At 43.4% G+C, this 27,642-nt stretch overlaps 4 protein-coding genes across 9 annotated transcripts in view; 1 reads left to right on the top strand and 3 right to left on the bottom strand.

Moving 5' to 3' along the window:
* LOC310966441 (C-type isolectin Sp-CL4-like) overlaps nt 1-27,642 on the top strand; it is a 301,712-nt gene that overhangs the window by 256,914 nt on the left and 17,156 nt on the right. The gene's annotated exons all lie outside the window — the stretch shown is intronic.
* On the bottom strand, nt 384-26,986 carry LOC310963310 (C-type isolectin Sp-CL4-like). 5 transcript variants are annotated; one of them, XM_083936052.1, is made up of 6 exons: nt 26,965-26,986; nt 25,962-26,075; nt 25,733-25,875; nt 24,270-24,416; nt 23,968-24,091; nt 23,249-23,484 (listed from the first exon to the last, which is right to left on the bottom strand). In XM_083936052.1, exons 2-6 carry the CDS (start codon nt 26,026-26,028, stop codon nt 23,417-23,419), a joined length of 549 nt encoding a protein of 182 aa, XP_083792178.1. In that variant the 5' UTR covers nt 26,029-26,075; nt 26,965-26,986; the 3' UTR covers nt 23,249-23,416. The 5 variants fall into 5 exon arrangements, with proteins under 5 accessions (XP_083792181.1, XP_083792182.1, XP_083792180.1 ...); XM_083936055.1 differs by lacking the exons at nt 23,249-23,484; nt 23,968-24,091; nt 24,270-24,416; nt 25,733-25,875; nt 26,965-26,986 and adding exons at nt 384-624; nt 2,209-2,323; nt 2,993-3,139; nt 4,032-4,168 and having other exon boundaries at nt 25,962-26,069; XM_083936056.1 differs by lacking the exons at nt 23,249-23,484; nt 23,968-24,091; nt 24,270-24,416; ... (1 more) ...; nt 25,962-26,075; nt 26,965-26,986 and adding exons at nt 384-624; nt 2,209-2,323; nt 2,993-3,139; nt 4,032-4,168; nt 10,090-10,182.
* On the bottom strand, nt 12,667-14,561 carry LOC310945032 (C-type isolectin Sp-CL4-like). 2 transcript variants are annotated; one of them, XM_083910972.1, is made up of 6 exons: nt 14,468-14,561; nt 14,276-14,390; nt 14,047-14,189; nt 13,374-13,520; nt 13,131-13,254; nt 12,667-12,902 (listed from the first exon to the last, which is right to left on the bottom strand). In XM_083910972.1, exons 2-6 carry the CDS (start codon nt 14,340-14,342, stop codon nt 12,835-12,837), a joined length of 549 nt encoding a protein of 182 aa, XP_083767098.1. In that variant the 5' UTR covers nt 14,343-14,390; nt 14,468-14,561; the 3' UTR covers nt 12,667-12,834. The 2 variants fall into 2 exon arrangements, with proteins under 2 accessions (XP_083767098.1, XP_083767099.1); XM_083910973.1 differs by having other exon boundaries at nt 14,276-14,378; nt 14,468-14,540.
* Nucleotides 18,519-20,567, bottom strand: LOC310964348 (C-type isolectin Sp-CL4-like). The gene is made up of 6 exons (XM_083937439.1): nt 20,466-20,567; nt 20,113-20,227; nt 19,884-20,026; nt 19,226-19,372; nt 18,981-19,104; nt 18,519-18,752 (listed from the first exon to the last, which is right to left on the bottom strand). The coding sequence occupies exons 2-6, from the start codon at nt 20,177-20,179 to the stop codon at nt 18,685-18,687; spliced, it is 549 nt and encodes a 182-aa protein (XP_083793565.1). The 5' UTR covers nt 20,180-20,227; nt 20,466-20,567; the 3' UTR covers nt 18,519-18,684.

Genomic DNA, 27,642 nt, shown 5'->3' on the forward strand with positions numbered 1-27,642 from the left:
AAAATTAAGCCTTTTTGGAACTTGTTGTTTTTATGCATCATGGTTTTAACTGAACTTCTTTTCTACGATATTTGTGGGTTATTAAATTTTGTCACACACACACACATATTGTTTTTCTGTTGTGATGGGGACCCCGTGTCTGTATTCCAACATGTGGGGACCAAACTTTCTAAAGGTGCTAAAGATATGAAACAGGTATTGATCATTTACTGGGGTGCACTTGCCAGCTCACACAACTCCAAATCTCTAAATTGTTAAAAATATGACTTCATATGAGAACTGACAAAAAAATAGTAAACTGGCCTCTCGCCACAAGAGGGTGCTACAGTAAACTTTGAACATGGTTCAATCAAGACTTAAAGAAGGTTCTGGAAACTCTGCTGTTTTTTTAGATGCTTTTATTGATGCTGGATTAAGGAGATTCAGGATTAAACAGAACAATTCAACCACTGTGTAGCGTCATGTAATGCCACCCCATCTCAGTAAATGTAGAAGCCTCCAGTGGTTACAGGTGCAGCAGACTGGTCCATCTGCAGCTCTCCATGTTCACTCTGGACTAGACTCTAATTGCACACACGTAGGGCAAAGCATCGTCATTGTACCGATCGTTCCAGAGTCCCCAGTCTGGAAAACACAAAGAAGGAAAGACATGAGATTCAGTAACAGTGAAGATTTCAGGATTAATGGTTCTGATGTCTCTCAGGTGTGTGTCAACTTTAAACACTGTTAACTTGCTATGAATCATAAGTCTGTGCTGACTGCTTTGTTCTATAATAAACTACTTTAAGATCCACCTCGTCCTTCCCTCGACCTCGTGCCTCTCTGCATGAGGAGTCTACAGCTCTGTTACTAAAAACTGTGGCAGACTCAGAATCACATCCTGTACACACCTCTCTGATGCTTCACTTTTGATGGATACTGTGTGGAGCAGTCGGCCTCCAGCGTCGAATCACTGGGACTCATGTAGCATTATTACTCAGTTTGACTGTTAATTGTACCAAGTGCTTGGCCTAAACCTAACCAAGTAGTTTTATGGCCGAAACCTCACCATACAGTTATAGGGCGCACTCACACTGTCCTTCCGCACCGGGCCAAAACAGGTTTTTCGGGTAAAGTCTAGTGCGTTTGACCAGTGTGAGTGCAACCGCTCCGCGCATAACTGCGGCCAGCTGGCCGTCCACGGCCCGTTTGAGAGAGGTGGGCTTTAGTAAAGCACGTCTGCACGTGTACGAGCACGAGCGTGCGCACGTGTACGAGCACGAGGCCTACGGCGGTTCTGAGGTCATTTCCTGTGCGCCTGTTGGGACGTAGAAAAACGAAGGAGGGACCATGCGCGGACATTTAACAACAACAACAAAGGCGGCGAAAGGTTCACGTTGGTGTGATGCGGAGGTGGAGTGTTTACTGCAGATTTGGTCGATGAAAAGATTCAAAAACAGTCGACAAGACGCACAAAAACTCCGAGGTCTACGGAAAGATCTGGAAACAAAGCCACGCATCGCCATGACGTCATCAATGCGTGTGACGTGTTACGGCGTGATGACGTATAGGCAGCAAGAAGCATTCTCCGAGGCCCAGGTAGTGTGAGTACAAACGGGCCTGGAGGGGGGGGGCAAGGACCCTAAAGCACGGGGCACGGGACGGAGGAACAGTGTGAGTGTGCCCTAAGTCTAGTTCCTTTGACCAGTGTGAGTGCAACCGTACTGCGTCTTGGCGCGATACGCTTGCTGGCCACGGAGCGTTTGTGAGAGGTGGGCTTTTGTAAAGCATGTTTGCAAATGTACGAGCACAGCTGGGGTTTCAAGATGTGCTGCTCAAGCTCTTTTGAAGAAGAACAAAGAAACAGGCGTCGTTGAGGGTCGTAGAGGGAGTGGTCGGCCAAGGAAACGTAGGGCGCCCTCCCACTGTGCGTCCGTCCTGTGCCCCGTGCTTTAGGGTCCTTGTCCCCGCCTCCAGGCTCGTTTGTACTCACATGTAGTTTTGCAGCCTAATCTGAACCATGTTGTATAACTGCCTAAACCTTGTCGTATAGTGTTGTTGCCTGAAGCTAACCAAACAAAGACACTGATAAATCTGAGTCTCTATGTAGATTCAAACTCCCCTGTCCTGTTCTTTGTGCTGCTTTGATAAACATTCTTCAGGATATTAAAAGTTTTGATACTGTTTTATCTTTATTATGACCTCCCCTCATGGTTTGTGTTTACTTACCCCAGTAGTTCATCTCAATGCCGTTCTCGATACCCCAAGCGTAGTCTGGCTGGCCCCCGGCCCAGCTGGAGAAGTCATGACTCGTTCCATCCGTCCAAGCAAAATGTCCAAACGCCTAAAAATGGAACAGAGGTCATTGGTGGTAATAAATACAGATCAAAAGCACTGTATTAACGTGCAAAGTCAGTAAAGACGTGCAAAGAACAGACTGTTTATGATTGAGTCCGTATCACAGAGAGCGGGTGACAGACTCTCCTTGGGATGCGTTGTATAGTTTAATGACCACAGGCAGGAAAGACTTCCTGTGGCGCTCTGTGGGGCATCTGGGTGGGTGTGGGGGGGGGGTCTTCTGCTGAAGGTGCTCCTCTGCTGGGCCGGTGTGTTGTAGAGAGGGTGGGAGACCTGGTCCAGGATGAACGGAGCCTGGACAGCATCCCCCTCTCTGCCACGGTCCTCAGGGTGTCCAGCTCCTCCCCCACGACGTCACCGGCCCTCCTGATCAGTGTCTTCAGTCTGTTGGTGTCTGCGTCCGTCAGCCCACTGCCCCGGCCCCACCCAGAGGGTGCAGAGACAGAGACAGAGGACAGTCCCCTGTGGGGCCCCAGTGTTGCCTACCACCCTGTCAGACACACATTTCTGTAGGCGTACATGCTGCTGAAATTTCACCTTACTATATCTCATATACTATATCATATTCACTGCTCCAGAAGCTGAAAATGAAGAATGTCCAATCCAACAGATGCACAGACTGTAGTTGAACTCAGCCGAAGCGTTCGCTGCTTACCGTTACCCTGTAGAGTCCGATCCAGTAATGGAGTTTTCCAGTAGTGGCTCTGTACATGGTGCATTCCACTTGATCCTGTTCATCCATGTTGTGGATTGACACCAGATGACCCTTATGCTCGCCGTTCCTGTAGCTGTTACAGGTTCTCTGAAGTAAACAGAAATAAGGAGAATGAGGCCGGAGGCTCACTGATGATTGGTCCATTCCCTCATTTAGTTCTGCCATCATGAAGGCCGTTCACGTTCCCTTTCCTCTGTCATCAGAAAATACTTTATAAATAATCTAACATGTTTTTCCAGTTCCCCTAAAGAAGGGGGAGTTGGGTCCAAATGCTTTGACACATTTGAGCGTTAAAATATGAACTAGAACGTAACATCATATTTACGTTTATCATTTGAAACATCTCATCTCATCTCATCTTCAGCCTCTTATCCGGGGTCGGGTCTCAGGGGCAGCAGCTCCAGCAGGGGACCCCAAACTTCCCCTTCCTGGGCCACATTAACCAGCTCTAACTGGGGGATCCTGAGGCGTTCCCAGGCCAGTGTGGAGATCTAATCTCTCCACCTGGTCCTGGGTCTTCCCCGAGGCCTCCTCCCAGCTGGACGTGCCTGGAACACCTCCCTAGGGAGGCGCCATGGGTTCATCCTTACCAGATGATCCTGAACCACCTCAACTGGCTCCTTTCAACGCAAAGGAGCAGCGGCTCTACTCCGAGTTCCTCACGGATGCTGAACTTCTCCCCCTCTCTCTAAGGGAGACTCCAGACCCCCTCCTGAGGAAACACATTTCAGACGCTTGGACCTGGACCTGGTTCTTTGGGTCCTGACCCAGCTTTCATGACCACAGGTGAGGGTAGGAACCAAGATTAACCGGTGCGGTAGAGCGACTGCAGCACCGCCCCCGCTGCTCCGATTCTCCGGCCAAACTCATTTGAAACTCAGCAACTAATTCACTTAATCTTGTAACTAGTCAGTGTAACTAATCTCCTTTTTAAAGTAAAATGCCCAACACTGGTGGTTTGTGTGTTTCTTTTTATCACCTCTGCGTTCCAAAACGTCATATGCTGCGTGTGGAAAACCTTCACACAGCGGTCGGTGCCCAACTGGAACCAGCCGACAGCGCTGCTCTGTCTACATGGAATAGGCGGATCCTTCTTACAGTCTTCACTCATGTCCACTGTATCACAGAGACAAAGAGACGTCAGTGTCATGTTCCTGTTTTCTGTGTAGAACAGTATTTTGTGATGTTTTGGTTCTTACCGGCTGCAGACTCCAACATGAACATCATCACCACCAGAAGGATGGCAGTCACCACAACAGGACGCATGGCTCAGGGCTCACTGACTCTCACAGCACAGAACAACTGGAATATCACCTGATGACACAGAGGACCAGTTAAACACATGTACCACAACATTTAATTATCCAGGACTTTACTAGTACTGTATTTTTACACAAATTGTCGCATCAATGTTCCTTTGGGTCAAATTGATCATTTGGACGATATAATCATTATTATTTTTATCTATTTTACAATAAAAATATTCAGAAACACACGCTACTGTGCTTGATAATGGGAATGGCTTTGAATCCAAATGTTATAAATAACATAAAATTGTACTTATTAATAATTTACTTACTTTTAAACACACACGAACGTCCTTCAATCCAGTTTAAGGTAAATTAGTGAGATATTTGTTTTTTTTTTCCAGTATATTTCCAAACACACGTATAAGAAGGTGTTTAATTTAAAATGTTATTTAAGAAGTCAACAAATACACAAAGAGTACATTAGACGTAAAAACTGGAGCAACAACTTTCATTCTGATCAGTTTCTGGATGTTTAAATCGCTGGGGTCAAATTGACCCCAAGGAAAAACATCGTTAGTACAATATGAAGGTAACAGGAGGGTTAAAGTGAAATGTAGAACCTCTAAAGGTCATTTCCTGCTCTCCTGAAACCCGCACAGACAAAGAGGACTCACCTCGGACGTGTCGATCTCGTTCCTCATCAGTCTGATGTTGCTCACACTTAAATATCCAAAGCTGATGCCCTGAATGCATGACATTGTAATGATCAAACACAGAATGCAATTAAAATTAAATACCTTATGATACAACTGTCCTCAACTCAACTCAGTCAAGTCAAACACAGATCAAAGAAAGAATGAAATTTAAAAAATAGAATAATAACAAGACAAGTGTCCTCAACTCAACTCAGTCGAGTCAACACTGAGACACAGGACCTGTGTGCTGCAGCCCAGAGAACAGAGATCATCTTCCACTTCTTCCCTGAATGAGGGACCCCGTCAGTAAGAGATTGACTGGAAAGTATCAAAAGATCTGATGAGAAAACACTTGTTTAAGTAACCTGAGCTTAGTCAACACATTTACAATGATTTCACACAGTTTGTCTATTGTCCAATAAAAGCAGAGTCTTTGCATGTTCAGGTGGTTCATGAATCTGATCAGGGTGCATGTTAGAGGCTTTAGGGCATGTCAGACAAGTGACATACCCCAGGGTAGACCCAGAACATGCTGGGTAGACGATTGACAAGGTTTGGCGCATTGTGAAGTGCAAAATATGTCGACAGAGACCCCGGACTGTTGAGTCACTGAAGTCGAACATCAAGCAAGAATGGGAAAGAATTCCACCGACAGAGCATCAACAATAAGGGCGCACTCACACTGTCCATCCGTACCGTGGCCAAGCACGTCTCACCGCTAAAGTCTGGTTTGTTTGACCGAACCGTACCGTGCAACCGTACTGCGTCTTGGCTTGACACACTTGCCAGCCACGGACCGTTTGGGAGAGGTGGGCTTTAAGTTGCTAACAGGTATCGTTTGAGGGTCGCAGAGGGAGTGGTCGGCCAAGGGAACTTAGGGTGCACTCACACTGTCCATCCTTAATGTGCCTCGTGCTTTAGGGAACTTGCCCCCCCTGGCAAAAACCAGTGGGACCCAGGTACACCCATGTACTGTCCCCAGTAGGCTGGTCAGAAGTAGTCCTCATGGAAACAAGGCCAAGTGACTCAACTATGCATGGAAACATAGGAACTGGTTTACAGGAAAATGGCAGCAGGGTCTTTTGACTGAAAATTTGATGACCAAAGGGCTGGAGAGCGGTATGATACTGTCTGCAGGCAACAGCGAAGCATGGGGGAGGTTCCTTGAATGTTTGGGGTTTGATTTCTGCAAATGGAGTTGGAGAGTTGGTCAGGATTAATGGTGTCCTCAATGCTGAGAAATACAGGCAGATACTTATCCATCATGCAATACCCTCAATGTTTTTCTGCAGCAGGACGACGACCCCAAACATACAGCCAATGTCATTAAGAACTATCTTCAGCGTAAAGAAGAAGAAGAAGTCCTGGAAGTGATGGTGAGGCCCCACAGAGCCCTGATCTCAACATCATCCAGTCCGTCTGGGATCACATGAAAACTTTTGCACAGTAGTGTAGATTTCACAGAATGTCCCAACTTCATCTGAATTGGGGTTGTAGAATAGACTGTTGATCTGTCTGTTAGCGCTCATCGTGGAATTAGTTCACTGCAGGTATCCTCCCTACCCTGAAGTCTTTCCACATCAAAGAGAGGAGACAAACACTTTTAACTTGTGTTTGTATTCAGCAGGTCTGAATCATCCTTAGAAGAAGACATGAATAATAATGACCCCGGCTCCTCCAGTCTGCATGTTGAAGTCCTCCTGAAGGCTTGGCACATGGTGTGTGAACCTGCATCTGAAGAGGCAGATTAGATCCTGATGAACAGGTGGCCCCTTGCATGGTAGTCTCTGCCATCAGCGTATGCATGTGTGTTGTAGGTATTCGGACTCACGATCAGATTATTAGACTGAGTAGCCTCAATAAACCTATGGTTAATCAATTAATATTACCTATCACAAATAATTATCAAAGATAACAATAATCCAGATGCGTTCATGGTTATAACAGGTGATTTTAATCATGCCTCATTACACAACACCTTAAATAATTTCCATCAATCTGTCGACTGCCCTACCAGAGACAATAAAACATTGGATTTATTATATGCTAATGCGCCACAGCGCCATTTTTCATTGTGCAGAAAATGTCTTAGAGTCTTCTGGTGTTTTGGAAATACCTTCAAATCTGTAGTTAGTGTTAAACAACCGTATGTATTTTGTTTTCTGTGATTTAAAGAGAAAAACATTGCATACATAATTAACTGAATGCAGTTTTTATACAGTTCCCTCCCTCCCTGTAAACCAGGAACACAAAATGAAGCCTTTTTGCAACTTGTTGTTTTTATGCATCATGGTTTTAACTGAACTTCTTCTCTACGATATTTGATCGTTTTTAAATTTTGTCCCATTACAGAAGACTGAAGTAACTACAATATGCATGGGTGAGCAAAATTAAGCAATGCACACACACACACACACACACACACACGCACGCACACACACACGAACGCACACACAGACGCACACACATATTATTGTTTTTCTATTGTAATGGGGACCACGTGTCTTTCTACCAACATGTGGGGACCAAACTTTCTAAAGGTGCTAAAGATATGAAGCAGGTATTTATCATTTACTGGGGTACACTTGCCAGCTCACACAACTCCAAATCTCTAATCTGTTAAAACAATGACTTCATATGAGATCTGAAAAAAAACGCCACAAGAGGGTGCTACAGTAAACTTTGAACATGGTTCAATCAAGACATGAAGAAGGTTCTGGAAACTCTGCTGTTTTTTTAGATGCTTTTATTGATGCTGGATTAAGGAGATTCAGGGTTAAACAGAACAAATCAACCACTGTGTAGCGTCATGTAATGCCACCCCATCTCAGTAAATGTAGAAGTCTCCTGTGGTTACAGGTGCAGCAGACTGGTCCATCTGCAGCTCTCCATGTTCACTCTGGACTAGACTCTAATTGCACACACGTAGGGCAAACGTGCACCACAGTGCCGATCGTTCCAGAGTCCCCACGCTGGAAAACACAAAGGAGGAAAGACATGAGATTCAGTCACAGTGAATATTTCATTAATGGTTCTGATGTCTCTCAGGTGTGTGTGTCAACTTCAAACACTGTTCACTTGCTATGAATCATAAGTCTGTGCTGACTGCTTTGTTCTATAATAATGTAAACTACTCTAAGATCCACCTCGTCCTTCCCTTGACCTCGTGGCTCTCTACTAAAAATTGTGGCAGACTCAGAATCACATCCTGTACACACCTCTCTGATGCTTCACTTGTAATGGATACTGTGTGGAGCGGGTAGCCTGGAGCATTAAATCACTGGGACCAGTTGAGGATTTTCAGTCAATTTGACCCTTAGTTACACTCAATGTTTGTCCTCGACCTAAACATTCAGTTTTATCATCTGAACCTAACCAAGGTTTTTCTTGTTTGCCTTATACTAAACAAGTAGTTTTCTCATCTGAGGAACCAAACATTGCTTTATTTTATATTAAATAACGACCTCCCCGCCTGCGTCTTTGTTTACTTACTCCAGTAGTTCATCTCAACGCAATCCTCTCTTAACCATAAGTTGTCTGGCTGGCCACCGGCCCATCTTTGGAAACCCAGTCGAGTTCCATCCAACCAAATTAGTGATGCAATAGAGCCTTGCTGAAAATAACAAAATAAGATATACAGGTTTTAGTTTCAATTGTTATTTTAGTTTCAAATCATAGCATAAAAAATGTCTCAAAACACTTTACATATAGAAATAGGTCTGGACAACATCTATGACTTTATACTAAATACAACAGATCACCAGTCTGGAGTTGAAACATTCACTGCTTACCCATATCCGGTAGAGTCCAATCCAGTAATGAGCTTTTCGAGTCGTGGCTCTGTACATGGTGCATTCCACTATATTCAGTTCAAGCATGCTGTGGATTGACACCAGTTCAGCCTTAATTGGTCCATTTTTGTACATGTGACAGGCTCTCTGAAATCAACAGAGATGAGGATAATTAGGCCCATACCCTCATAACGGGTCACACCATTCCCTTTTCTCACTCAGGCTGTTAACATATATGAAATTGTCTGTAAGAGCATTTATGTAAGAGCATCTTGCACTTGCTCTGGCACTGCGTCAAACCGTTTTTTTTTTTTATTTCTGCATCCCTCTCAACAGGTTGAAGAGGTCAAACAGCCTTTCTGAACAGCGAATGACTGAATGTTGACTGCAGACAATTTAGAGATTGGATGTCTCACCTATTGTTATCAATAGTGAAATGGTGTTTAGCAGTCATACTGGTGCCTTAACAGCACTGCAGTTTCACTGTGTATATGAAGAAGATGTCACAGACAGGAACAAAATGTAGATATAGAGCTTACCGGAAATCGTACTGTAAATCAACCCTTTCTGTCCGTTCAATTTCTGTGGACTGAATCTGAAACTTTGTGGTCTGAATCAAATATAGATTACATCTGATAGGTAATGTTTATTTTTCCCCGGACAGTGTGTTTGACAGGCTGCAAGATACAGCTGCAGGGACACTGCGTCACTACAGCTAATGTTGTTTTTATGCGTTATAGCCAATGAGAAGTTTAGTCGAGATGATGATTATCTTTGGCGTGTTTATGCGAAACTTAAAATACTTATTGTTTATCCATCTTTCTAGAGAAGCAGCTTAGCTAAAGAGGGCAAACATGCTGTTGCTCTGGCAATTTAAGATCCACCCTGTGCCCATCCTTGTGTGAGAGTTAAGTACGTCTCATTTCTCTAAAAACACGTTTCCTCAAATGGTGACATACTAACATAAAAATATTTCCTCACAACTTTTGCTGTACTTGCAGGAGTCAAGTAACTGTCTGAACATCATCAGGTCAGGTTTACTGTGTGTAGTTTGTGTGTTGGTTTTTATCACCTTTGCACCGTCATAGTTCAAATGCGGGTTATCGTAGAACGCCTTCACACAGCGGTCGTTCCCCATCTGGAACCAGCCCGCACCGAGGTTGCGTTTACATGCAATGGGCAGTAATCTGTCCCTACACATTTCAACCAGACTCTCTGTATCACAGACACAAAGAAGAGATGTCAGTTTCATGTTCCTGTTTTCTGTGCAGAACAGTATTTTGAGATGTTTTGGTTCTTACCGGCTGCAGAGGCTGACGTGAACATCATCACCACCAGAAGGATGGCAGTCACCACAACAGGACGCATGGCTCAGGGCTCACTGACTCTCACAGCAGAGAACAACTGGAATATCACCTGATGACACAGAGGAACAATTATATACATGTACCAAAATTATCCCAAACTTTTCCTGGGTCAGATACGATCTTTCCCGCAGTTAAACATTGAGTTAATTCATGTGATTTTAATTATCAAAAACAGAACAGTTCAAAAATGGATTTTCAAAGACAATAAAAAGGCATCAACACTGAGACTCACCTTTATCTTCTCTTAATGAGGGAGAGGCTTGGTAGAAGCAACAATTCTGGTTTGAAATAAATTGACTGTGCTTCGCACAAAGCACTAGTAATGGACTGGTGGAAGTGAGGGGTAAATATACTGGTGAGCTGATGGGGGAGGTGGGCAGATGGGTGGGCAGATGGGTGGGGCAGTGTCCAAAATGGCAGCAGTTAAACAAAAAGTTGAATGAGCAAACAGAAGAAATGTAAAAGCAAACACCAACACAATACTTTGACAGAACCCCTAAGGGTGACAAATACAGCTGTTTGGTCAAAGCCCTAAAAAAAAAAAGGTTTGCCAAGTTTATATTTTACATGTGATCATATATGGTGCAATGGCATGTTGGCTCTGCTCAGTGCTGTCAATGGGCTGAACAATGGCATTGACCTGTTTCTTTGTCCAGTCTTAAGGTCTAACACTACATCTTAATGCCTTAGGGGGCACTCACACTGTCCTTACGCACCGGGCCAAAACAGGATTTACGGCCTAGCTCATTTGACCAGTGTGAGTGCAACCGTTTCGCGCCTAGCTGCGGCCAACTGGCCGGCCACAGTCCGTGGGCTTTAGTAAAGCACGTTTGCACGTGTAAAAACTCCGAGGTCTACGGAAAGATTAGTAAACAAAGCCACGCATCGCCATGACGTCATCAATGCGTGTGACGTGTTACGGCGTGATGACGTATAGGCAGCAAGAAGCATTCTCCGAGGCCCAGGTAGTGTGAGTACAAACGGGCCTGGAGGGGGGACAAGGACCCTAAAGCACGGGGCACGGGATGGAGGCACAGTGGGAGGGCGCCCTATATAGCTATAGAGAAAGATATTTTGGGTTAAATATTTAGCGTAATCGTTACTTAATAGTGTATTATATTTCATTAGACTTTTTATTGCTGTCTATGTCCCTTTTTAAGGGTGGTGCCCCAAGAAACCCTGATATCAACAAGAGCCTCCTTTGGTATTATCTTTCATAGATATTTGTGATAGCTAATATTAATTGATTAACCATAGATTTATTGAGGCTACTCAGTCTAATAATCTGATCGTGAGTCCTAATACCTACAACACGCATGCATACGCTGATGGCAGAGACTACCATGCAAGGGGCCACCTGTTCATCAGGATCTAATCTGCCTCTTCAGATGCAGGTTCACACACCATGTGCCAAGCCTTCAGGAGGACTTCAACATGCAGACTGGAGGAGCCGGGGTCATTATTATTCTTCTTCTAAGGATGATTCAGAACTGCCGGATACAAACACAAGTTAAAAGTGTTTGTCTTCTCTCTTTTATTTAAAAAGACTTCAGGGTAGGGAGGATACCTGCAGATATACTGTACTTTTTATACCTCCCTTGTGTTTTTTTAAGCTGCTGGAAACTCAGTTTCCCTGCAGGAGTTTGCAGGAGGAGAGAAGTCTGAGTCTAAGTCTATTCAGATGCGTTCATGATTATAACAGGTGATTTTGATCATGCCTCATTACACAGCACCTTAAATAATTTCCATCAGTCTGTCGACTGCCCTACCAGAGACAATAAAACATTGGATTTATTATATGCTAATGCGCCACAGCGCCATTTTTCATTGTGCAGAAAATAGTCTTAGAGTCTTTTGGTGTTTTGGAAATACCTTCAAATCTGTAGTTAGTGTCAAACAACCGTATGTATTTTATTATTATGTGATTTAAAGAGAAAAACATTGCATACATAATTAACTGAATGCAGTTTGTATACAGTTCCCTCCCTCCCTGTAAACCAGGAACACAAAATGAAGCCTTTCTGGAACTTGTTGTTGTTTTTATGCATCATGGTTTTAACTGAACTTCTTCTCTACGATATTTGATCGTTTATAAATTTTGTCCCATTACAGAAAACTGAAGTACCTACAATATGCATGTGTGAGCGAAATTAAGCAATGCACATGCACACACACACACACACACACACACACACACACACACACACACACACACACACACAAACATACACGCACACACACATATTATTGTTTTTCTGTTGTACTAAGGACCACGTGTCTGTGCACCAACATGTGGGGACCAAACTTTCTAAAGGTGCTAAAGATATGAAGCAGGTATTGATCATTTACTGGGGTGCACTTGCCAGCTCACACAACTCCAAATCTCTAAATTGTTAAAAATATGACTTCAGATGAGAACTGACAAAAAACTGCCACAAGAGGGTGCTACAGTAAACTTTGAACATGGTTCAATCAAGACTTAAAGAAGGTTCTGGAAACTCTGCTGTTTTTTTAGATGCTTTTATTGATGCTGGATTAAGGAGATTCAGGGTTAAACAGAACAAATCAACCACTGTGTAGCGTCATGTAATGCCACCCCATCTCAGTAAATGTGGAAGCCTCCTGTGGTTACAGGTGCAGCAGACTGGTCCATCTGTAGCTCTCCATGTTCACACTGACCTAGACTCTAATTGCACACACGTAGGGCAAATAAGCACTACAGTGCCGATCGTTCCAGAGTCCCCACGCTGGAAAACACAAAGGAGGAAAAACACGAGATTCAGTCACAGTGAAGATTTCAGGATTAATGGTTCTGATGTCTCTCAGGAGTGTGTGTCAACTTTTCTTTAAACACTGTTAACTTGCTATAAATTATACATCTGTGCTGACTGCTTTGTAATATAATAATGTACAACTACTTTCCTTCCCTTTATTTTATATTGAATGATGACCTCCCCTCCTGCGTCTTTACTTACCCCAGTAGTTCATCTCAACGCACTGCTCATTTAACCATAAGTTGTCTGGCTGGCCACCGGCCCATCTGGTGAAATCCAGTTCAGTTCCATCCACCCAAATTAGATCTGTAACAGTGCCATCAAGCTGAAAATAACAAAATAAGAAAAACTGGTTTTCCAATTCAATTGTAATTATAGTTTCAAATCATAGCAAAAAATGTCTCAAAACTGGCGTTGAACTGATCAGAAACATTCACTGCTTACCCATATCCGGTAGAGTCCAATCCAGTAATGAGCTTTTCGAGTTGTGGCTCTGTACATGGTGCATTCAACTGTATTCAGTTCAAACATGCTGTGGATTGACACCAGTTCAGCCTTAATGTTGCCATTTTTGTGCGTGTGACAGGCTTTCTGAAATCAACAGAGATAAGGATAATTAGGACTATACCCTCATAACGGGTCACACCATTCTCTTTCTTCCCTCAGCACTGAATTTGAACTTGTCTGGTATCATGAAGGCTGTTAAGGTACATTAAATTGTCTGTAAGAGCATGTATGTGCAGAGACACCCAGTTGGTCTGGTACTTCTCACGGCGAGGCTACACATTCTCTCTGGAGCCAAGGCCACGATTCCCTTGGCGCCTTCAATCTGACTCCCTACAGGCTGCAAGATACAGCTGCAGTGACAATGGGTCACTTCCCTTATGTCATGTTTATGCATTATAGCCAATGAGATGTTAGCATATCTCCTCTTCCTGGCTCGGTCCACCTTCTAGTTGGATCTAGATTTCTCTAAAAACAAGTTTCCTCAAATGGTGACATACTAATGTAAAAATATTTCCTCACAACTTTTGCTGTACTTGCAGGAGACAAGTAAGTGTCTGAACAGCATCATGTCAGGTTTACTGTGTGTAGTTTGTGTGTTGGTTTTTATCACCTTTGCACCGTCATAGTGCAAATGCGGGTTATCGTAGAACGCCTTCACACAGCGGTTGTTACCCATCTGGAACCAGCCCGCACCGATGTAACGTTTACATGCAATGGGCTTTAATCTGTCCCTACACATTTCAACCAGACTCTCTGTTTCACAGACACAAAGAAGAGACGTCAGTTTAGTATTTCTGTTTTCTGTGTAGAACATTATTTTGTGATGTTTTGGTTCTTACCGGCTGCATAGGCTGACCCGAACATCAGCACCACCAGGAGGATGGCAGTCACCACAACAGCACGCATGGCTCAGGGCTCACTGACTCTCACAGCACAGAACAACTGGAATATCACCTGATGACATTAAGCACAGAACAGTTCAAAAAATGCATTTTTAAAAACAATTACAAGACACCAACACTGAGACTCACCTGTATCTTCTCTTAATGAGGGAGAGGCTTGGTAGAAGCAACAATTCTGGTTTGAAAATAACTTTACTGGATGCTGGCACTCAGAAAAATCTAGTAATGGACTGGTGGAGGTGAGTGGTAAATATACTGGTGAGCTGATAGAGGAGTTGGGCAGCGAGGGCGGGCAGATGGGTGTGGCACCGTCTGAAATGGCAGCAGTCAAACATGAAGTTGAACGAGCAAACAGAAGAAATGTAAAAGCAAACACCAATAAAACACTTTGGCAGAAGCACTAAGAGTGAATAATAAAGCTGTTTGGTCACAAAAATAAAAAAAGGTTGTCTGAAATGTCCATTTATTTAACTTGATTCACTCAACAACACAGGCAACACGTACATCAGACAGAGTGATTGAAAAACAAACACATCAATTAGAGAGAAAGCCCACCTGCCCTTCATGTCCATGAACAATGGCATTGACCTGCTACTCTGTCCAGTCTTAAGGTCTAAGGATAGAAAGGCAGACTTTGGTCCAGCCCCCCCGCGACCCCGTTAGGGACAAGCGGTTGAAGATGGATGGATGGAAAATAAACCTCCTCAATTGGATTTGTCCCATGATGTCAGCGAGGACGTCATCAACACCATAAAAAACTCAGAAATGCTCGAAAAGCTTCTCCCCAAACATTCCTGCATGGCGGACAAAGGGACGAAGAAATAGGGAATATAAATGCTATTTGTTGTGAAGTTGTATTTACTATTCAAACCTGCAACTTAATAAAATGAATTGTTACTAAACTAGGGTTGTGTGAATGCTTTGAATTAAACCAGTACTTGATGTAAGATTGGTAACAGTTTGAACACAAACAAACCCGGGATAGTGAGTGTTGAAATGTTACACAAAGTAATGGTAAGACTACAGGACTATCAGCCACTTTGTCACAGTCCGTCCCTGGTTGTGGAACAAAAGTAGAATATTCACATGTTCAGGTGGTTTTGGCATCTGATCTGAGTTTTCTGCAGGTATCCTCCTTACCCTGAAGTATTTTCACATCAAACAGAGAAGACAAACACTTTGGACGTGTGTTTGTATTATAAAACAGTTCTGAATCATCCATAGAAGATGAAATTAATAATAATGACCTCAGCTGTATAATGTTGGTTGTACCTAAAGTGTGAAAGGGTGAATGTGTAAAGTATTGTGAAAGGGCTTTGAATGGTTGGAAGACTAGAAAGGTGCCATATAAGTACCATTTACCATGTTCAGTGTTCAGTTACACTAAGCTCTCAAAGACTGTGAAGTTTGTGATCAGTAACAGTATGATCTGCATCAGAGAGCGACCCCTAAACACCATATAAAGGTCATGTTGTGCCTTCTGCAGACACTCTGACACATGACCAAGAACGGAGAGATGTCACCAAATAAGGCTGTAAATGTCATGAACGGTACATAAATAACATGGACCCAGTGCAGACATGGACACGAAGTAAAAGTACAAACAAACGTTTAATGATACTAAACAGACAAACGCAAAACCACTACAGAGTAAACAGGTAATACAAATGACGAGACGAATGAGGGAAAAACAGGAATGAGGAGCCGACGGAAGAGTCAGGGAGACGGACGGAAAACAGGAACACGGGAAACTACGGAGAAACAGAAACAAATACGATTAGTAAACTTAACGACGGGGAGCATGAAACCACAAGGAGAAAGGGGATGCCAATCTGGCGGGGATAGTTTTACCAGTAAAGGGTCGACAACGGTCCGGCGCTGCATGCCTGTCAGCTCAGGGTATAAGTAGTGGTTCAGGTGATCAGCGTAACAGGCTGCCGCTGGGGGGGGAACGCCTACCGGACCTAGGTGACAGAGACAAGAGGGAAGAACACATGCAGGGAAAAACAGACAGAGGGAGACAAACTCACACAAAAAGGAAGAGAGGAGGATACTGACAGAACGAGTCTCGACAGAAAAAAAAAGAACTTCAGAGAAATAATTTAGTTGAATCACTTAAACTAAGTTAACATGTTATTTTCAGTGTTAGTACAGGCCTTAGAGCAACCGGGGTCCGCAACCTTTACTATCAAAAGAGCCATTTTTCCCCCTCTTCCACCAATTAAAATTTGCCTGTAGCGGCAAAGCATATTGGATGATATTGTAAAGGTTTATATCAAGCTATATGATAATTGTGAAATTATAGAACGACAATAAAGAAAACTGTTATTACATTTAGTTAGTACATTTTATTCCTATTATTACCTTTATAAAATTCGCTAATTTCTCATCACATATCAGGCATAGCAGGTTTTTCTGGGGGGATTTTTCCACGGGTGGCGTACAGCACGTGTCTGAAACTCCAGGTAAGCCACCTGCAGTGAAAGGCGCTAGGCCATAGACCAAGGATGTGACGCATATTTTAGTTTGACATAACATTTTTAAAAAAAATCACCTTTATATCCTAGATTACAGGTGTTTCCTTTGCAAGATTGTCTACTGTGCCCAAATTGCAGACCCCTGCCTTAGAGGAACATCTCAAAATAGCTTATGATTATATGATATTCAAGATGTGACGTTGTCCACAAATTTAAGACAAGTTTCAAGTTATCTTTTGTCATGTGCTCAACAATTAGAAGACGCATACCTTGGCTTTATAAATCTGTAAATATGTATTAACCTGTTCTTCCCTGAGCCCCCGCCGGCGGGGGCTATCAGGCAATATAACAACATCCCCCTCTGCAGCAACATGTAGTTTGCATACAGACACACATGCTGCATGGCCACAGAAAGCTAAGAATCGCTTCTGCACGCTCATATAAACCATTCCTATGACCAACAAACACAGTTACAACACCGAGCGATCAAACAATGTGAAGCGAAAACACAGAAATATGAGTGAAACAGACAAATAAAGCTGGCGCAGTGGCTGCTCTGATGTCAGCAAGATTTCACTGCATCCACTCCAAAGCAGAGGGAAGAACAGGTTAACCTGTTATGCATGGAGTGGAGTCTGGTGGGGGATGTTGCTCTTTGGTGCAACACTAACCATCTACATCTCAACACCTCCAAGACGAAGGAGCTGGTCATTGATTTTGGGAGGTCCAGACCAAGGCCTTGACCAGTCCTGCTAGAGGGAGCTGAAGTGGAGGCTATGGACTCGTAAAGATACCTCGGGCTGTGGCTGGACAATAACTAGACTGGACAACACACACACTAGTCACCTGTACAGGAAGACACAAAGCAGGTTGTACTTCCTGAGGAGACTACGATCCTTCAACATCTGCAGCAAACTGCTGTGCATGTGTCACCAGTCTGTGATCACCAGTGTCCCCTTCTACACTGTGGTGTGCTGGGGGGGCAGCATATCCAAGAAGGACACCTCCAGACCGGATAAACTGATCAGGCGAGCCGGCTCTGTGGTCGGCATGAAACTGGACTCGCTGGTGTTGGTGGTAGAGAGGAGTGCTAAATGTTTGTGTTTCCAATATGTCTGTTTATTTGATATTACACAAAGATGAATGTGCCAACCTCTTCTGGTAGAACTCTCAAATCCTTCAACTAAATAGCTACAGAGAAAGATATTTTGTCAGTGATTATTGGGTTAAATATTAAGCATAATCCTTACTTAATAGTGTATTATATTTCATTAGACTTTTTATAGCTGTCTATGTCCCTTTTTAAGGGTGGTGCCCCAAGAAACACTGATATCAACTAGAGCCTTTTTTGGTATTATCTTTGATAATTATTTGTGATAGCTAACATTAATTGATTAACCATAGGTTTCTTGGAACTACTCAAATAATATAATAATCTGATCGTGAGTAATAATACCGACAGCACAGTCTGTCCACCAACATGTGGGGACCAAACTTTCTAAAGGTGCTACAGATATGAAGCAGGTATTTATCATTTACTGGGGTGCACTTGCCAGCTCACACAACTCCAAATCTCTAAATTGTTAAAAATATGACTTCATATGAGAACTGACAAAAAACTGCCACAAGAGGGTGCTACAGTAAACTTTGAACATGGTTCAATCAAGACATGAAGAAGGTTCTGGAAACTCTGCTGTTTTTTTAGATGCTTTTATTGATGCTGGATTAAGGAGATTCAGGATTAAACAGAACAATTCAACCACTGTGTAGCGTCATGTAATGCCACCCCATCTCAGTAAATGTAGAAGCCTCCTGTGGTTACAGGTGCAGCAGACTGGTCCATCTGCAGCTTTCCATGTTCACTCTGGACTAGACTCTAATTGCACACACGTAGGGCAAGTAAGCACTACAGTGCCGATCGTTCCAGAGTCCCCACGCTGGAAATCACAAAGGAGGAAAAACATGAGATTCAGTTACAGTGAAGATTTCAGGATTAATGGTTTTGATGTCTCTCAGGAGTGTTTGTCAACTTTTCTTTAAACACTGTTAACTTGCTATAAATTTTACGTCTGTGTTGACTGCTTTGTAATATAATAATGTACAACTACTTTCCTTCCCTTTATTTTATATTGAATGATGACCTCCCCTCCTGCGTTTTTACTTACCCCAGTAGTTCATCTCAACGCACTGCTCATTTAACCATAAGTTGTCTGGCTGGCCACCGGCCCATCTGGTGAAATCCAGTTCGGTTCCATCCACCCAAATTAGATCTGTAACAGTGCCATCAAGCTGAAAATAACAAAATAAGAAAAACTGGTTTTCCAATTCAATTGTAATTATAGTTTCAAATCATAGCATAAAAAATGTCTCAAAACTGGAATTGAACTGAGCAGAAACATTCACTGCTTACCCATATCCGGTAGAGTCCAATCCAGTAATGAGCTTTTCGAGTCGTGGCTCTGTACATGGTGCATTCAACTGTATTCAGTTCAAACCAGCTGTGGATTGACACCAGTTCAGCCCTAATGTTGCCATTTTTGTGCGTGTGACAGGCTCTCTGAAATCAACAGAGATAAGGATCATTAGGCCCATACCCTCATAACGGGTCACACCATTCCCTTTCCTCCCTCAGCACTGAATTTGAACTTGTCTGTTATCATGAAGGCTGTTGACATACATTAAATTGTCTGTAAGAGCATGTATGTGCAGAGACACCAAGTTGGTCTGGTACTTCTCACGGCGAGGCTACACATTCTCTCTGGAGCCAAGGCCACGATTCTCTTGGCGCCTTCAATCTGACCCCCTACAGGCTGCAAGATACAGCTGCAGTGACACTGCGTCACTTCCTTAATGTCATGGTCATGCATTATAGCCAATCAGATGTAGGCATATCTCCTCTTCCTGGCTCGGTCCACCTTCTAGTTGGATCTAGATTTCTCTAAAAACAAGTTTCCTCAAATGGTGACATGCTAATGTAAAAATATTTCCTCACAACTTTTGCTGTACTTGCAGGAGGCAAGTGACTGTCTAAATAGCATTAGGTCAGGTTTACTGTGTGTAGTTTGTACCTTTGCACCGTCATAGTGCAAATGCGGGTTATCGTAGAACGCCTTCACACAGCGGTTGTCACCCATCTGGAACCAGCCCGCACCGATGTTGCGTTTACATGGAATGGGCTTTAATCTGTCCCTACACATTTCAACCAGACTCTCTGTTTCACAGACACAAAGAAGAGATGTCAGTTTCATGTTCCTGTTTTCTGTGTAGAACATAATTTTGTGATGTTTTGGTTCTTACCGGCTGCATAGGCTGACGTGAACATCATCACCACCAGAAGGATGGCAGTCACCACAACAGGACGCATGGCTCAGGGCTCACTGACTCTCACAGCAGAGAACAACTGGAATATCACCTGATGACACAGAGGACACAGAGGACACAGAGCTGAGATATTTTATAATGAAATTTAAAACATAAAGATCCTTTTCTGTTTTGCTGAAACCCTCAGAGCCAAGACGACTCTCCTCAGTTGTGTAGATCGTCTCTCCTTCAGCATCTCCATGTCAGTCTCATCTTTCCCTCAGTTAAACATTGAGTGAATTCATGTGATTTAATTATTAAGCACAGAACATTTCAAAAATGAGACTCACCTGTATCTTCTCTTAATGAAGGAGAGGCTTGGTAGAGGCAACAATTCTGGTTTGAAAATAACTTTACTGGATGCTGGCACTCAGAAAAATCTAGCAATGGGCTGGTGGAAGTGCGTGGTAAATATACTGGTGAGCTGATAGAGGAGTTGGGCAGCGAGGGCGGGCAGATGGGTGTGGCACCGTCTGAAATGGCAGCAGTCAAACACGAAGTTGAACGAGCAAACAGAAGAAATATAAAAGCAAACACCAATAAAACACTTTGGCAGAAGCACTAAGAGTGAATAATACAGCAGTTTGGTCACAAAAATAAAAAAAGGTTGTCTGAAGTGTCCATTTATTTAACTTGATTCACTCAACAACACAGGCAACACGTACATCAGACAGAGTGATTGAAAAACAAACACATCAATTAGAGAGAAAGCCCACCTGCCCTTCATGTCCATGAACAATGGCATTGACCTGCTACTCTGTCCAGTCTTAAGGTCTAAGGATAGAAAGGCTGACTTTGGTCCAGCCCCCCCGCGACCCCGTTAGGGACAAGCGGTTGAAGATGGATGGATGGAAAATAAACCTCCTACATTGGATTTGTCCCATGATGTCAGCGAGGACGTCATCAACACCATAAAAAACTCAGAAATGCTCGAAAGCTTCTCCCCAAACATTCCTGCATGGCGGACAAAGGGACGAAGAAATAGGGAATATAAATGCTATTTGTTGTGAAGTTGTATTTACTATTCAAACCTGCAACTTAATAAAATTAACTGATACTAAACTAGGGTTGTGTGATTGCTTTGAATTAAACCAGTACTTGATGTAAGATTGGTAACAGTTTGAACACAAACAAACCCGGGATAGTGAGTGTTGAAATGTTACACAAAGTAATGGTAAGACTACAGGAATATCAGCCACTTTGTCACAGTCCGTCCCTGGTTGTGGAACAATAGTAGAATATTGGCATGTTCAGGTGGTTTTGGCATCTGATCTGAGTTTTCTGCAGGTATCCTCCTTACCCTGAAGTCTTCTCACATCAAACAGAGAAGACAAACACTTTGGACGTGTGTTTGTATTATAAAACAGTTCTGAATCATCCATAGAAGAAGAAAAATAATAATGACCCCGGCTGTATAAAGTTGGTTGTACCTATAGTGTGAAAGGGTAAATGTGTAAAGTATTGTGAAAGTGCTTTGAATGGTTGGAAGACTAGAAAGGTGCCGTATAAGTACCATTTACCATGTTCAGTGTTCAGTTACACTAAGCTCTCAAAGACTGCATCCACTCCATAGCAGAGGGAAGAACAGGTTAACCTGTTATGCATGGAGTGGATGCAGTGAAATCTTGCTGGCATCAGAGCAGCCACTGCGCCAGCTTTATTTGTCTGTTTCACTCGTATTTCTGTGTTTTCGCTTCACATTGTTTGATCGCTCGGTGTTGTAACTGTGTTTGTTGGTCATAGGAATGGTTTATATGAGCGTGTAGAAGCGATTCTTAGCTTTCTGTGGCTATGCAGCATGTGTGTCTGTATGCAAACTACATGTTGCTGCAGAGGGGGATGTTGTTATATTGCCTGATAGCCCCCGTCGGCGGGGGCTCAGGGAAGAACAGGTTAACAAAAGACAATCAGACAAGTAAAAGCAAAATGAGAATCTAAACAGTGCAGTTGATCATTATAGGGCTAACTATAAACAGTATTCAATATAAATAAAGTAATATATATAAACGTGTGTAGAAAAGTATTTTCAAATGAATAACCAGAATCTAAATCAGATTTGTATTAAAAGTATATTCATGATGAGAAGTAATAAGCATTTGTGCTCAGAGGTGATTTCTGTAAGTCTTGTTATGTAAGAAACAAAATAATTGTATCAATGACGTACATCAGTACCATAAACTGAATGTTACTATTTCTCAAAGTCTTATAACAATAAATAAAGGCCGGCAGCTCTTCAGCAGTAGCCCGAATGTCTCAGTGATATGATTCTAACATTTCAGAAACACTGACACTCTGTCCATTCATATACAGATATTTGTGTTGTGCACATTAAGGGCGCCCTCCCACTGTGTGTCCCTCCCGTGCCCCGTGCTTTAGGGTCCTTGTCCCCCCCTCCAGGCCCGTTTGTCCTCACTCTACCTGGGCCTCGGAGAATGCTTCTTGCTGCCTATACGTCATCACGCCGTAACACGTCACACGCATTGATGACGTCATGGCGATGCGTGGCTTTGTTTCCAGATCTTTCCGTAGACCTCAGAGTTTTTGTGCGTCTTGTCGACTGTTTTTGAATCTTTTCATCGACCAAATCTGCAGTAAACACTCCACCTCCGCATCACACCAACGTGAACCTTTCACCGCCATTGTTTGAAATGTCATGAACACGAATATCAACTAGAGCCTTTTTTGGTATTATCTTTGATAATTATTTGTGATAGCTAATATTAATTGATTAACCATACGTTTATTGAGGCTACTCAAATAATCCAATAATCTGATCATGAGTAATAATACCGACAGCACCCATTCATACGCCGACGGCAGAGGCTGCCATGCAATGAGTCTGTGCACCAACATGTGGGGACCAAACTTTCTAAAGGTGCTAAAGATATGAAGCAGGTATTTATCATTTACTGGGGTGCACTTGCCAGCTCACACAACTCCAAATCTCTAAATTGTTAAAAATATGACTTCAGATGAGAACTGACAAAAAACCGCCACAAGAGGGTGCTACAGTAAACTTTGAACATGGTTCAATCAAGACATGAAGAAGGTTCTGGAAACTCTGCTGTTTTTTTTAGATGCTTTTATTGATGCTTGATTAAGGAGATTCAGGATTAAACAGAACAAATCAACCAATGTGTAGCGTCATGTAATGCCACCCCATCTCAGTAAATGTAGGAGCCTCCAGTGGTTACAGGTGCAGCAGACTGGTCCATCTGCAGCTCTCCATGTTCACACTGACCTAGACTCTAATTGCACACACGTAGGGCAAATGAGCATCACAGTACCGATCGTTCCAGAGTCCCCACGCTGGAAAACACAAAAGAGGAAAGATTTCATTAATGGTTCTGATGTCTCTCAGGAGTGTTTCCAACTTTAAACACTGTTAACTTGCTATGAATCATAAGTCTGTGCTGACTGCTTTGTTCTATAATAATGTAAACTACTCTAAGATCCACCTCGTCCTTCCCTTGACCTCGTGCCTCTCTGCATGAGGAGTCTACAGCTCTGTTACTAAAAACTGTGGCAGACTCAGAATCACATCCTGTACACACCTCTCTGATGCTTCACTTTTGATGGATATTGTGTGGAGCAGTCGGCCTCGAGCATTGAATCACTGGGACCAGTTAAGGACTTTCAGTCAATTTGACCCTTAGTTACACTCAGTGTTTGTCCTCAACCTAACCAAGATTTATCTCTTTTGCCTAATCCTAAACAAGTAGTTTTCTTATCTGAGGATGCTTTATTTTATATTGAATGATGACTTCCCCGGCTGCGTCTTTGTTTACTTACACCAGTAGTTCATCTCAACGCAACGCTCATTCAACCATAAGTTGTCTGGCTGGCCACCGGCCCATCTGGTGAAATCCAGTGGAGTCCCATCCAACCAAATTAGTGCATTAACAGCATCACTAAGCTGAAAATAACCAAATAAGTAAATAATACAATTGTAAATATAGTTTCAAATCATAGCAAAAAATGTCTAAAAACACTTTACATATAGAAATAGGTCTAGAAAGAATTTTATGACTTTATACTAAATACAACAGATCACCAGTCTGGAGTTGAACTGAGCAGAAACATTCACTGCTTACCCATATCCGGTAGAGTCCAATCCAGTAATGAGCTTTTTGAGTCGTGGCTCTGTACATGGTGCATTCAACTGTATTCAGTTCAAACATGCTGTGGATTGACACCAGTTCAGCCTTAATGTTGCCATTTTTGTGCGTGTGACAGGCTTTCTGAAATCAACAGAGAGAAGGATAATTAGGCCCATACCCTCATAACGGGTCACACCATTCCCTTTCCTCCCTCAGCACTGAATTTGAACTTGTCTGTCATCATGAAGGCTGTTTACATGCATGAAATTGTCTGTAAGAGCGTGTTGTCAGGCCCAGGCAGGAATGAGGACTCAGATGCGGAGGTTCGCGGATAAAAAACTGAATTTATTAACTTGAGGCCAAGAACAGAGACTGGCACAGAGCAGAAAGGCCACAGACAAATCATAGTGGAAAGCTCTTTATTAGAAGACTTCTTGTGAGATTACTTCTGTGTCCGTTAGTCTGACCTGAAAACTCTCTGGAGCCAAGGCCACGATTCTCTTGGCGCCTTCAATCTGACTCCCTACAGGCTGCAAGATACAGCTGCAGTGACACTGCGTCACTTCCCTAATGTCATGTTCATGCATTATAGCCAATCAGATGTTAGCACATCTCCTCTTCCTGGCTCGGTCCACCTTCTAGTACAATAATCTGGTCTTTGCTGTCTGAGCTTTAAAATTGAGGTGGCTAAGATTTCTCTTAGGGCGCACTCACACTGTCCTTCTGTCCCGGGCCAAAACTGTTTTTTTCAGCTAAAGCCTAGTACGTTTAAGCAGTGTGAGTGCACCCGCTCCACGGATAACTGCGGCCAGCATGCCGTCCACGGCCCGCTTGAAAGAGGTGGGCTTTAGCGGAGCTGTTTGCACATGTACGAGCACGAGCGTGCGCACGTGTACGAGCACGAGCACGAGCCCTACGGCGGTAGCAGTATGTGCGCCTGTTCGGACATGTAAATAGAAGGACGGACCATGCACCGACATTTAACAACAACAACAATGGCGGCGAAAGGTTCACGTAGGTGTGATGCGGAGGTGGAGTGTTTACTGCAGATTTGGTCGATGAAAAGATTCAAAAACAGTCGACAAGACGCACAAAAACTCTGAGGTCTACGGAAAGATCTGGAAACAAAGCCACGCATCGCCATGACGTCATCAATGCGTGTGACGTGTTACGGCGTGATGACGTATAGGCAGCAAGAAGCATTCTCCGAGGCCCAGGCAGTGTGAGTACAAACGGGGCTGGGGTGCGGGGGGAGAGGGAGGGGGGACAAGTACCCTAAAGCCCGGGTCGCGGTACAGAACGACAGTGTGAGTGCGCCCTTAGTTTCCTCAAATGGTGACATACTAATGTAAAAATATTTCCTCACAACTTTTGCTGTACTTGCAGGAGACAAGTGACTGTCTGAACAGCATCATGTCAGGTTTACTGTGTGTAGTTTGTGTGTTTGTTTTTATCACCTTTGCACCGTCAAAGTCCAAATGCGGGTTATCGAAGAACGCCTTCACACAGCGGTTGTCACCCATCTGGAACCAGCCCGCACCGATGTTGCGTTTACATGCAATGGGCTTTAATCTGTCCCTACACATTTCAACCAGACTCTCTGTTTCACAGACACAAAGAAGAGATGTCAGTGTCATGTTCCTGTTTTCTGTGTAGAACATTATTTTGTGGTGTTTTGGTTCTTACCGGCTGCAGAGTCCGACATGAACATCATCACCACCAGAAGGATGGCAGTCACCACAACAGGACGCATGGCTCAGGCTCACTGACTCTCACAGCACAGAACAACTGGATTATCACCTGATGACACAGAGGACCAGTTATAAACATGTACCACAACATTTAACATAAGATGATCTTGTCCCGGGCCAAGGCAAGACTGTCAGCTGGCCTGCCTGGGGATCATGCAGCATGTCTGTATCATACCATTCCTCATCCAGAGGGACTTCCTGTAAATCATCACACCCTTACTCACACTTTGCCAAATACCATTGGACCAAATTAAGGTTCCTGTTTTTTCTGCAGGTCGCTTTCTTAGACAGAACTTTCCCTGCACCATCCAGCCCACAGTTTAGTGTCTTTTTCTCAGATAAATACAAACTGTGTCGTGACCATCAAAACCCAGATTAGTGACAGTGGCCCAAACATTCATACATTCATTCATCTTCAACCGCTTATCCCGGGGTCGGGGTCGCAGGGGGGCTGGAGTTTATCCCAGCTGACATCGGGCGTGAGGCGGGGTCCACCCTGGACAGGACGCCAGTCTATCACAGGACACATAGAGACGAACAGAGACAGACAACCATTCACACCTACGGGTGATTTAGAGTCATCAATGAACCCAACACCTGCACGTCTTTGGACTGTGGGAGGAAACCGGAGAACCCGGAGAAAACCCACGCAGACACGGGGACAACATGCAAACTCCACACAGAAGGGCCCCAGCCGGGATTCAAACCAGGAACCTTCTTGCTGGAATTAGCCATAACAATAAAACAGTCTTTAAATTTATTATATTTTCTCTTTCTTGCTCTGCCTCTAGACCCTCTGAAGTCTTTCAGTTGTTTCAAAGTGCAGGTGTTTCATAGATTTGATGTCTGATAAGGACCTTGAGAGCAGAACAAAGTCTAGAGATCTTTAAACAGAAATGTAAAACCTCCTGAAACCCGCAGAGACAAAGACGACTCACCTCGGATGTGTCGATCTCGTTCCTCATCAGTCTGATGTTGGTGACACTTAAATATCCACAGCTGATGCCCTGAATACATGGGATTTTAATGATCAAACACAGAATGCAATTAAAATTAACTACTTCGTGATATGCGTGTCCTTAACTCAACTCAGTCGAGTCAACATTGACACACAGGACCTGTGTGCTGCAGCCCAGAGCACAGAGATCATCTTGCACGTCTTCCCTGAATGAGGGACCCCGTCCGTAACGTAAAGTATCAGAAGCTCTAATGAGACTTGTTAATGTAACCTTAGCTCAGTCAGTAAAAGTACAATAAGTTCACACAGTTCGTCTATTCTGGAAAAGCTTATTCTCTGTCAGAGGAGCTTCCATAAAACTGTAATGAGCCTCAATAACCAGGAAAACAACATGGACGTGGACACGACTCACCCCCTCTCAGTAGTGTTCTGACCACAGATGCAGAAACACTAACGTCAGAACCAACAGAGCAAAGAACTCATTCATCCCCATGGCAATAACACAATTGAATCAGATCTGGGGAGTGACACTAGTTTCCATCATTTTAAAACATTCAGATTTGCGTGTTGTGTGTATAAAAGTCTCCATGGTCTCGCTCCACCACCACTGACTGAACTCATACAGAACAGGACTCTGGAGGGTCTGAGCACCAGGGCT

The sequence above is a fragment of the Echiichthys vipera genome, assembly GCF_963691815.1.
Source record: "Echiichthys vipera genome assembly, chromosome: 1".
In the NCBI taxonomy this organism is placed as follows: Eukaryota; Metazoa; Chordata; class Actinopteri; order Perciformes; family Trachinidae; genus Echiichthys; species Echiichthys vipera.

Excerpts from the sequence above, each read along its gene's own strand:
- LOC310945032 (XM_083910972.1), bottom strand. The coding sequence starts at position 14,342 with ATGCGTGCTGTTGTGGTGACTGCCATCCTCCTGGTGGTGCTGATGTTC. Across the intron at positions 14,190-14,275 it reads CGGGTCAGCCTATGCAGCCG|AGAGTCTGGTTGAAATGTGT; the intron begins GTAAGAACCAAA and ends TCTGTGAAACAG. Across the intron at positions 13,521-14,046 it reads TGCACTATGACGGTGCAAAG|AAAGCCTGTCACACGCACAA; the intron begins GTGATAAAAACC and ends TGTTGATTTCAG.
- LOC310964348 (XM_083937439.1), bottom strand. The coding sequence starts at position 20,179 with ATGCGTCCTGTTGTGGTGACTGCCATCCTTCTGGTGGTGATGATGTTC. Across the intron at positions 20,027-20,112 it reads CACGTCAGCCTATGCAGCCG|AGAGTCTGGTTGAAATGTGT; the intron begins GTAAGAACCAAA and ends TCTGTGAAACAG. Across the intron at positions 19,373-19,883 it reads TGCACTATGACGGTGCAAAG|AGAGCCTGTCACACGCACAA; the intron begins GTACAAACTACA and ends TGTTGATTTCAG.
- LOC310963310 (XM_083936052.1), bottom strand. The coding sequence starts at position 26,028 with ATGCGTCCTGTTGTGGTGACTGCCATCCTTCTGGTGGTGATGATGTTC. Across the intron at positions 24,092-24,269 it reads TTGGACTCTACCGGATATGG|CTTAGTGATGCTGTTAATGC; the intron begins GTAAGCAGTGAA and ends GGTTATTTTCAG. Across the intron at positions 23,485-23,967 it reads CGTTGAGATGAACTACTGGT|CGTGGGGACTCTGGAACGAT; the intron begins GTAAGTAAACAA and ends TGTGTTTTCCAG.